This window comes from Molothrus aeneus, chromosome 28, assembly GCF_037042795.1.
Source record: "Molothrus aeneus isolate 106 chromosome 28, BPBGC_Maene_1.0, whole genome shotgun sequence".
Taxonomy (NCBI): domain Eukaryota; kingdom Metazoa; phylum Chordata; class Aves; order Passeriformes; family Icteridae; genus Molothrus; species Molothrus aeneus.
Window position 1 is genome coordinate 4,382,689 of NC_089673.1, and position 10,783 is coordinate 4,393,471.

At 45.7% G+C, this 10,783-nt stretch overlaps 1 protein-coding gene across 3 annotated transcripts; it reads right to left on the reverse strand.

The window, feature by feature from the left end:
- Positions 1 to 54: 54 nt before the first annotated feature.
- On the reverse strand, positions 55 to 10,783 carry STRADA (STE20 related adaptor alpha). 3 transcript variants are annotated; one of them, XM_066566953.1, is made up of 13 exons: positions 10,734 to 10,783; positions 10,259 to 10,338; positions 9,156 to 9,213; positions 8,225 to 8,253; positions 4,131 to 4,233; positions 3,522 to 3,643; positions 3,297 to 3,405; positions 3,059 to 3,182; positions 2,452 to 2,623; positions 1,796 to 1,900; positions 1,407 to 1,648; positions 687 to 729; positions 55 to 295 (listed from the first exon to the last, which is right to left on the reverse strand). In XM_066566953.1, the coding sequence occupies exons 2-13, from the start codon at positions 10,292 to 10,294 to the stop codon at positions 143 to 145; spliced, it is 1,296 nt and encodes a 431-aa protein (XP_066423050.1). In that variant the 5' UTR covers positions 10,295 to 10,338; positions 10,734 to 10,783; the 3' UTR covers positions 55 to 142. The 3 variants fall into 3 exon arrangements, with proteins under 3 accessions (XP_066423050.1, XP_066423052.1, XP_066423053.1); XM_066566955.1 differs by having other exon boundaries at positions 10,283 to 10,338; positions 10,734 to 10,769; XM_066566956.1 differs by lacking the exons at positions 8,225 to 8,253; positions 10,734 to 10,783 and having other exon boundaries at positions 10,283 to 10,338.

The following is a 10,783-nucleotide window of genomic DNA, read 5'->3' on the forward strand; positions in this document are numbered from 1 at the left end:
CTACTTCTTAAGTAAACAGACAGTTGAAGTTCCTTCCCAAGGACCTGTAAACTCTTCTGTGTGTAACATTCATCAGCTTTATGAACAGGACCGATAAATTACAATGTCCAGAAAGCTCCTCCTCAGTGTAGTCCCTATTTTTCTAGAATTCCCAGTCATCCACATCCAGCTGCTCCAGATTTGATACCAACCCAAAAATGCCACTGGGATCTTGGGGCAGTGTCCCTTCCAAATTGGTGATGGGGGTGACGGGGCGCAGGAGTTCGGGGAGTGCTTCGGAAGCACGGCGCTTGATCTGCACAGGAAGGACAGAATGAGACCCAGGAGTGCTCAGGTGCTGCTGCACACCCAGCTCTGCAGGCAGAAACAACAGGAAATGCACAGGGCACCCTTTGGACTCCTTAAGGAGCAGGTTAGAACTGCCTCGCCCCAGAACTCAGCAGCCTGCAGGGGAAGAGCTGTTGTGGCTCCCAAACCAGGCAGATTTAGAACCTCTCTTAGATAAGAGATGCTTCCAGAACAGCCTAAGCACCTCCCCAGATGTGACAACCATCACACTGCACTCACTACAAATAGTCAAAAACTGATTTAATCTTCCTGATCACAGGAAATTCAGCAACTCGACATCCCCACCCTCACAGTAAGACAAAGCCAAGCATTTATCTGTAGCTAAATTAATTCCTTACCTGCTTAAAAAAGGGGTGACTGAGCAGGGTGCCTGCACTGGGCCTGTGGAAGGGAGGTAGAACGAGGGAAGCACACAAGAACATGAGTCAGTGCTTGAAGTCAGGTTGTGGGAATAAGAAAAGACCAGGGTCCTTCCTGCCTCTCCCATTTCTCAGCTATTGGGTGTCTCCCTGTTTGCAGCAATAGCACTGCTTATTAAGCATATACAATCACATAATGTTTTATAGAAGGAGTCCAACCTCCTTCTTCTAACTTTTAAGTTACATATTTGCACACCCTACGTCTGGCCAAGGACAGTACCTGAGCAGTGGGGCACTCCTGAAAAGTCTGTCATGGCTACAGATTGCCCTCACTACAGAGAAAAATGCAGCTTTGATCACTTCCCATCCTTGCTCTCTGCTAGGTGAGGAACAGCCATTTGCAGTGATGGGAACTGGGTAAACACGGTGCCACAGGGGCCAGAAACACAAGTTGTTTGTTTATTTTCCTGATGTGCAGCACCACTCATCCTCCAAGGAAGGCTGCAAAGGAATTCATCAGGCCCTCGTACAGGAAGCACTCCAAGTGTTAATGCTGCTCATTGCACACACTTGGACCAGACGGGGCACATCCTCACTCCACTTTTGCAAAGAAAACTGTGAACAGTATCTGCTGCCTCCCCCACTTTACCCAGCCCTAGCACAGCACAGGTGGGGAGAGCAGCTTCCACAGGGCCTTACCTGAAATCAGGGTTCCTCTGGAGGCACTGCTCCACGAAGTTGTGGAAGTAGGTGGAGAAGGTGCGGAGGTAGGGGTGCAGGGCTGGCTCGCCGTTGGCCGCGCGCGCGTTGCTCACGGCCGCGCTCTCCCCCACGCCGTAGCTGGCGCTGGAGCGCGACGTCTTCATGGTCAGCTCGTCTGCAGGGATGGTGGTGGTGTCCAGCAGGCAGGGAACAGTTCCATTCAGCTTCTCCAACAGCATCTGCAAGAGCAGGTGGGGCACAAGCAGCAGCACAGTTCAGGTTTCCCATTCGTGCAGGCTGCGCACCCTGCGGTGCTCACATCCCTGAACAGGACAGCGGCTCCAGGTGCCGGGATGAAGGAGCAGAAAGGAGCTTGCAAACCTTACCTGAGTAGAAGGCATGTCTTTAAATGGGACATGGCCATTTGCCAGCTCACAGGCCGTTATCCCCACACTGTAAATGTCAGATTTTGCATCGTAACCCTGCAGATTCTACAGGAAAAGGAAAAGAATAATTAGCTGCAGGGACTTGGATGTGACTGAATGGGCAATACCCATGGTTTCAACTGCAAGTCAACAAACCCAGCTGATTAGAACAAGAACAGCACAAGCCACAGACACACTGGTTCATAGTGGTGAGGTGAGGGCTTTTTGGTTTGTTAAAACACACAGTTAAGGGCAATTCTGTAACTGAAATCAGCCAGCCTGTAGGGATGGCATCTGATGTAACACTTTGTTAAGGAGACATCCTGTAGAGGTGCCTACAATTACAACTGTTGAGTCAACTAGATCAAATTCTACCCACTTGCCCATTCACCCCAAATCTGTTTCCTTTAGCCTTTCCCCTTCTTCTTCCTTGCCTTCATGTACCCTTCCCCTTGCTAGGGGTCACTGGTTTTGAGATAAAAAGAAGAAAAAAAATAAACTAGAGCTCATCAAAAGAAAGCATCTCTGCAGGTTCTCTCATGTCTCCCACCCTACACCCCTCCAACATCCCTTAGAGCTCACAAAATTATACAGATACAACACAGCATAAAACACACCTGCTGCAAAACCTCAGGACTGAGCCAAGGCAGCACTTTGATGCTGTATTTGGGGAAGTCATGAACAACTTTGAGTCGCTGCCCATGGTTGATCATGCTCAGGTTACTCCTCAGACCAGAGAGGTAAACCTTCCCATCCACAGAGATCAGGATGTGGCTGGCTTTAACACTCCTGGGGAAAAAAGGAACACAGCAGTCAGCTTCCCTGGCCTTTACTAAACAGCTCAATGCACAGGACAGCACCTGATCAGCTTCCTATCAGGAGGCTGAGACTCCTAATAACCATCTGTGGATGCTGGGCAAAATCAATTAACAGGATTCTATTCATCACCTTTGCAAGTTCACAAAGACTGTTTCTGTGGCGAGGAGAAATGCAGGACTAAATGTTATGGAATGTGGGATAAATCTGCTCCACACCAAGACTTTCATGCAGCTTAGTGGTATCAGTGATGTCACTTCCATGAGTATCAAACTGATTTGCTCTAACAGCCAAGTAATACAAAACTCAGTGTTGTTCTGTGTCTCCTGATTCATCCTCTGCTCTACTCTGAGTATTATTTCCAAGAACTTCCACCAGAAGGAAAATGACCCATGCATTTTTCAATACCTATGCACATAGCCCATATGATGGATGTAGTCAAGTGCTTTCAAGACACCTTGGAGAATGTAAGCAATGGCCAGTTCAGTCATCCCATCTGTAAAATGGGTACAGATTAAATCTTTTGCAGAACCTGGAAAGAAACAAAACACCACCTGTCAGGACAAAAGCCCCAAGGACACTTCAGCTCTTCAATTTCATTTCACACAACGTGAGGGTCAGAAAAAGGTACCCTCTCTCCACTCACCATAGGCCATGAAAGAAGTCACTACCCACAGCTCATTGTCAGCTATGAAAGTTGCTTTGTATGGCACAATGTTAGGGTGGTTGAAGAGTTTGGAAACATGAAGTTCCCCCTAAAATAAAAGGTATTTTCATTAAATTTAGTAAGTGCAGAAACATGACTGCAGTATTGATAGGCACTGCTCTCACTGTCTGTCCTCTTCTAAGCTTGCATGATGAATGGTATTACCTGCAAGAATGTGACCATTTCATTCGTGCAGGCCTCCAAGTTCACTCTTCTGACTGTGACATACTCTCCTGTGGGTTTATACCTGGCCAGGTTCACAACCATCAAGTCTTCAAAGCCTCTGCCTGAAAGAGAAAGCATGAAAGCTTCAGGAATGCTTTTGGAAGCACTGAGAGAACTCCTCCAGCCCCTGAGCCTTCAATAACCTTTACCCTCACTCACTGAAACTACTTCTGACCTTGTAAAAAAGAGTAATTGTTCCATGCCACCTTCCTTGGCATGGATCCCACTGAGGGGAATCCTCCTAACCAGTAGAATTGTTCTGTCCTTCCAGGTCAGGACTGAGGCAAGAGCAGTGATTAGGAGCACCAAGGGCAGGTTTCAGGCTGCCTCTGCTGACTGTGCTGCACCCCAGCATCACTGATCCACTACCTGTCCCTCTCAGGTGAAAACCTTGAGGACTGGCATCTCATTTTTTATTCCAATGATTTTAAAATCAAAGATGCAGACATCCAATATCAAAAATACGCAATCGATCAAGAAAAGGACAAATCTGCAGAAATTATTCGCTTTACAGAGCAGAACTCTGACCCCTCAGCCCTCAAGAATTACCTATGATAGTGAGCAACTCATAGCAGCTGCTGTCTGGCAGGAAGCTGCTCATGGTGTCCCTTTTAGGGGAAGGAGCTATCGACTCGGAGCTCGCCTCATTTGTCTGAGGAAAGAAAATGAAGTCAGGTCAAAGGAAATACAGATCATCTGCTGGAAAAACCATCTGCCCCACATTATCACACACTTCAAAGTAATAGGAATACAGAAGAGGATTTAGTTGCTGTCAAAATAATCTTAAATAGTCATTTATCAACTGAAACTCAGGAGATGCCTCATTTCAGAAGATCCAGACATCTGTGTTACAAAACACGTAACAAGTAAATTTTTAATCGCTGTGAGTGAGAATTTATTCAGGAATATTTTGATAAAGCCAATTATTATTCCCCAGGACAGCCTAAACTCTGCTTTACAGGAACTGCCTTTCTCTTATAATTACAAACTCGTGTGCCACCACCCTGTTGCCTGAGCCAGAGCCAAGGGGAAGCTGTTCCTAGGCCTTCTCAGCACCACAGCAGTTGCTGCTCCTGGTGGATGCTGCAGGTTCTCAGCTGCTCACCTGGGATAAGCCCAGCACAGCTGAAGCTGCTTAGCTGAATGGTACAAGTGATGAAGAAAATCAGACATACATGAAAAGAGAAGCTCCAAATGAAAGCAAAAACTGCAAAGCATAAGTGCTTCTGAATTAAATTAAAAAAAAAAGGGGGAAAAGCACCCTAAGCACCCTCAGACCACAGAGGGAAGCAGCATTCCCTCACTCCATCTGACATGAAGCTTTCTGCCTTATTTACATACACTGAAATCTTCCCCTGCAGGATTTTGCAGATGATAAACTTCAACGTTCTTGCAAGCTCTTTTATACCTTCCAACTCCTTCAAATGTCCAAAGTCACAAGGAGAGTGATCTAAAGGGGATTAAAATTTATGTGGTATCTAAAATTGTCTTTAGTTATCTCCAATTTCCAGCACATTAACTCCTCCTGGCATTTGGAACACCAGCTCAGTTTTTCCACCTCATTCTTCATCAACTGCAAATGCCCTTTCTCAGACCTTTCTCATGGTACATGAAGCAGAAAGTTTGTGCCTTTTCTTACCATGACAGCAGACTCTGCTCTTTATTTCCATTGCAGAAAGATGGAAACAACACAGTGACAGCTGAAAACCAAGGAACTTGCTGTTCTACCCTCAGCCCAGGGTAAATGCAGTGCAAAGAGCACAGACAGGAGTTTGCTGGGAATTACCTCTGGGTTCTAAGTGTACCTTGGCAGTAAATTAGAGCCACACTTCCCAAGTTCCACCTTTTCAACTGGCTTTGAAGAGCACGCTGCTACCTTTAAAATAGCTGCATTTTCCATTAAGGGAGAAGGCAAAAATTAACATCTGTGATGTTTTGGTATCTGCCTACCTTTAAAATAGCTGCATTTTCCATTAAGGGAGAAGGCAAAAATTAACATCTGTGATGTTTTGGTATCTGCCTACCTTTAAAATAGCTGCATTTTCCATTAAGGGAGAAGGCAAAAATTAACATCTGTGATGTTTTGGTATCTGCCTACCTTTAAAATAGCTGCGTTTTCCATTAAGGGAAAAGGCAGAAATTAAGCTTTGTGGTGTTTTGGTATAATTTCAGCACAGCCAACTCAGTCCCATCTCAGCATGGCCAAAGCCCCTGGGAGCAGCATTCCCAGAGCCTTTCCTTTAGGGAACACTACAGTGCTATTTCTTGGCTCAGAACAGGCAGCAACTTCCCACTGAGGATTTCCAAGTTCTGCTGAAGAGGCCTGTCCATTCTGATCTCAGCTTTGTCATTCATTACTTCTTGCAGCAATTTCACACAGCAAGGCTGCCAGGAGAGACACACAGGCAGATGGAAACCTCTGAAGCACAAAGGCACCAGCGAGGAGATGGAAGCAGGGGCTGGGAAGCAGTCATGGAGCAGGGACAGCTGGTGAGACACTGAGCAACATGTAAGTGGTTTGCTTTATTAAAAGTCCACTCCAGGGAGAGCAAAAGCCAACAAAACAGATGCAAAGAATTAAATAAATTTAATCTTATTAATGGTGTGGGTTGTGCAGTAATGAAAAATAAATACTGTGAATTCCCTATTGAAAAGTCTTCCAGTTTGAGGGCTTCACTCACCTCTCCTCATGTTAGCAGTGACCAATAACAGAGTTAATGCAAAAGGAGCTCAACCAGAGATTTATCAACATCATACAACAGTTTAAAAAAAGAAAGTTCAACTGAAATGTCATTTATGAGGTACTGCAAAAAAGCTCCTCAGTGGTTTCACACAGGACAATTTTTGGTGTATGGTCAAAAGCAGCTGCAAAATGAAGTCCCATATGAGCAGTTTTATGGCATGACATTCATTCAGAGCTGGCTTTTGGCTTGGGAGTCCAGTTTCATTTGAGGTAGATTTAAAGGGAATTAATCTCTGAAAGGCAACTACTGGTATAAATGCCAGAACACAATCACTTATGTGATGCTTGCAAGGATCTGCATTTGCCAATTCATCTGAGTCAGGAAGAGGGAATATCAGTTTTGTTCTGCTGTCTTCCCCTCCATCTCCTCACTCCCTCCCCTCACTTCAGCATAAGCAACAAAAATTTTCCTCCCACCCCCCTCCCCAAATTATGTGCCTTTCTCCACAGCTCTGGTGGGAAAAAAAGGCTTTTATATCCCCAGAAAACCATTAGAAATAACCAAAACAGATGCTACTCTCAATTTGCTTCCAGCCAAGCATGTCTAACACTCAGTAATTTTAAAAAAGGTGTGAATTTACTCAATTTTATATAAAACATTCTATATACATTTCCTATTCCTGCCCTAAAGGGCCCAATCCTGCCCTCAAGGGCCCAATCCTGCCCCCCCATCCAATCCTGCCCTAAAGGGACCAATCCTGCCCCCCCTTCCCCCCCCCCCCCCCTTGGGTCCAATCCTGCCCCAAAGGGCCCAATCCTGCTCTCAAGGGCCCAATCCTGCCCTAAAAGGGCTTAATCCTGCTCCCCTTGGGCCTAATCCTGACCTAAAGGGACCAATCCTGCTCCTCTTGGACCTAATCTGGACCTATCCTGTTCCTCTTGGGCCTAATCCTGACCTAAAGGGCCCAATCCTGCTCTCCTTGGGCCCAATCCTGACCTAGAGGGACCAATCCTGCTCCCCTTGGGCCCAATCCTGCCCTAAAGGGCCCAATCCTGCTCTCCTTGGGCCCAATCCTGCCCTAAAGGGCCCAATCCTGCTCTCCTTGGGTCCAATCCTGCTCCCCTTGGGACCAATCCTGCTTCCCCTTGGGCCCAATCCTGCCCTAAAGGGCCCGATCCTGCTCCCCTTGGGCCCAATCCTGCTCTCCTGTGACAAAGCCTGCCCTAAAGGGCCTAATCCTGCCTGATCCAGAACAAATCCTGCTCTCAATTTTATATAAAACATTCCATGTACATTTCCTATTTTGAGCTTTGTTTGTGCCAGTAAATTAAAGACACTGGCAGAAAAATCAATTACAAGCAACTGGAACTGACACAGTTATGATCAAATCACACTTAATTCGTGTTTGTAATGATCTGAAACTACAGCAACACCTGCACCCCTGTGGTGTGGGGAGGTTGGGGCAGCATTTAGATTAAGATACTCTCATTTAGATTAAGATACTCTCATTTAGATTAAAAGATACTCTCATTTAGATTAAAAGATACTCTCATTTAGATTAAGATACTCTGTTGTTAATTGTGGTGTTTTATGTGTTAAATGTGAGCAGTCAGGGCCTGCAGAACAAACACTTTTCAAAGGTTTCATAAAACTAAACCCTTCCTTCTCTGAAGGATCAGAACTAAATCACCTCAAAAAGAGACCCTTGAGGGGCTGGGGGGGAGGAGAATGACAAACAAATAGAAATCCAAGAGATTAAGTTTAAATTTTTGAGTTCTCACACACAGTTTGAAAACCACACACCAAAATCTCCACTCCAGGGTGAAACCTGTTTCCACACTTGTAGAGCTAAATACAGAGATGAGATATATAACTAAGATAAAAAGAAAAACCAAACTTCCACAAGGAATAATCTCCATGCAATGAACCACAGCACCACAGCCTGCACAAGTCACTTACTTTTCTCCGAGAGTCACCCGGAGGCTGCTCTGGAGTAAAGAAATTAATTGTTCACCATGTTGTGTTCAACAGACAGCCATTAAAACAGAGCTGGAAAACTAAATACATAACCCTGCTGACCCTTTTGGGTATCAAACAGACATGATTGTTTTGGTTTATAGAAAGACATTGAATTTGCACACACAGGTGCAGCACTGGTCACACTGCAGCACTGTACAGGATCAAAGAGATTCCCAGAGTGCTGCTGTTTGTACTTTTGACATAAATGTGACAATTTTTTTTATGATAACTCTAAGTATTAACCTTCTGTCATGTCCCTTATTGCAGGGGGGTAGGACTTGGTGATCTTTAAAGGTCCCTTCCAAGCTGAACAATTCTGTGACTGTAAACACATTCAGAGATGACTCTTACATACAGAAGAAACTACCTAATATTATTTAAAGTAATAAAAATTCCTTTACTCCACCTGGAAGCTCAAAATCTAGACACATTTCCTATGCTCTGTTTGTTTTCTGTGTCACTGATCAGGAATTCTACATCCTAGTGGGCAACTTTGTTTGTTATGCAGAAGCAGAGCACAAACCTGTCAGAGCAGTTCCAAAATCCATTTTTACTCACAAAACTTATAATTAACCTTCCCAAACCCCAAATCCATCTTTTGCATACAAAAAAAAAATAAATCTGGTTATGCTAAGCAATACAGAACTATCTTAGAACTGTTATCAACATGGAAATGATTTCCAAAGAACTTGCTACATCCTGGACACTTCCATGTTAAATTTCTGGGCTTAGACAGCTCAAATACATGGATTTACAATGAGATTTAATCATCTCTTTTAGAGATAAAATCCATCTTTACTACCAAATTACCAAGCTTTACAGCTAAAATAACACATTTCTAGCAATGTCATTTAACAAGAGGAAAACTTACCTCCAAACAGCTCGAACTCTCTCAATCCCTCAACAATGAACTTCTCAGACACCCACCGCTGAAAGAAATAAAAATTCTCCACATAATCAGTTATTCCATCTAGAGAAAAGTTTCTTTTCCCCTTCCCCACAAGAAAAAAAACCCAAATTTCAATGATTCTGCTGTGGTCTGAAATTGATTGCTGCATCACCAGTGACATCCTTATTTTGGACAAGATATTCCCTTTTTGGGCCGATGACATGCAGCCAGCAATCACACAGGTGCTGCTGTTATTCCCAATCAACATGCACTTGCAATAAAATTAATATAATTTAATTCATTCAAACAAGATTTTATACATGCACATATAGCAAAAATAATCAAGTATGCAACAACCCCCTCATACAGCCAAATAAAAGTTGGCTTTTTAGGTGCAAGAGGTTTAAAAAAATGCTTTCACTATTTACAAAGAGGTGGTATCTCTGAGAATTCAAATATTCTGGTTATATCATCAATCATTAATCACAAACACTTCCATAGCAGGATTTGCTACTTAGCAAAATAGTTTAATAAACAGTTGATGCTGTTCAGTGCACGAGAAGCCAGTCCTAGAAAGCACCAATGAGTCTTTAGGTGATGATGACTCAAAACTTGTATCTAAGAATACCATTTGAATGCATCAGAAGTGATTCTGTTGCTGGAAATTTCCTCATTTTCTGCTGAAAAGCAGAATCAAACAAAGCTCTTGTGTTTAGCTTTGCAAGCAAAGTGAAGGGAAAAAAAATCCCATAAACTGTGACACAGGTGAGGAGGCTACATCTTAAAAAATGACTGAAAATAAGCAGCTCTACGGCTCTTTTTCTTCACTGCAAAGCCCATTAGAGCCCCTCCAAGCACCCCAAGGAGATCCAGGTGTATGTGCCAGCAATAAAGGCTTTTTTTGACATAAATGTGAAAAAAAGGGTTTTCAACCAGCGCTGGTCGCACACCGACCCATGTCCTGTCATCAACCCTAAAATCAGTTTTTCTGCGCCCTTATGGTGCTCTCCAGGCCCGGCCACTCTGCACAAGCACAAGACTCGTTCTACCGAGACACGAGGAAGCTGGAAGTCTTCAACACTCACCCTAATGCGCTCGGGTTTACTTACAAGGAAAGACATGGATCCGCCGCTGTGGGACACGCGCAGCAGAAAGGGCGGCACACCTGCGGGCACAGCGGCGCGTCAGGACACACCGCAGCCCCGGAGGGCCCCGGTAAGCACCACCCGGTACCCCCGAACTCCGACCGGGCCCGACAGCCCCAGGAGAGCGGTAACTCCGGCAAGAGCTGCCCGGAGCCCCCCAGAGCAGGACAGCCCCCGGCCCCTCACCCGTGCGGGGCCCTCCCACACACCGTGCACCGTCCCCGGGCCCCTCACCCGTGCGGGGCCCTCCCGCACAGCCCCGCTCCGCTCCGCGGCCCCTCACCCGCGCGGGGCCCAGCCGCACACCGTGCTCCGTCCCCGGGCCCCTCACCGGCGCGGGGCCCTCCCGCACAGCCCCGCTCCATCCCCGGGCCCCTCCCGCACGGCCCCGTTTCCCCCAGGGCCCCTCACGAACCCCTCAGGCTGCGGCCGCCGCCGCTCACCGGCGAGAGACGCTGCGCGTGA

Coding starts and splice junctions, on each gene's coding strand:
- STRADA (XM_066566953.1), bottom strand. CDS start 10,294: ATGTCTTTCCTTGTAAGTAAACCCGAGCGCATTAGG. Junction 8,254..9,155: donor AGAGTTCGAGCTGTTTGGAG/GTAAGTTTTCCT, acceptor TCTTTACTCCAG/AGCAGCCTCCGGGTGACTCT. Junction 2,624..3,058: donor CATATGGGCTATGTGCATAG/GTATTGAAAAAT, acceptor TTTTTTCCCCAG/GAGTGTTAAAGCCAGCCACA.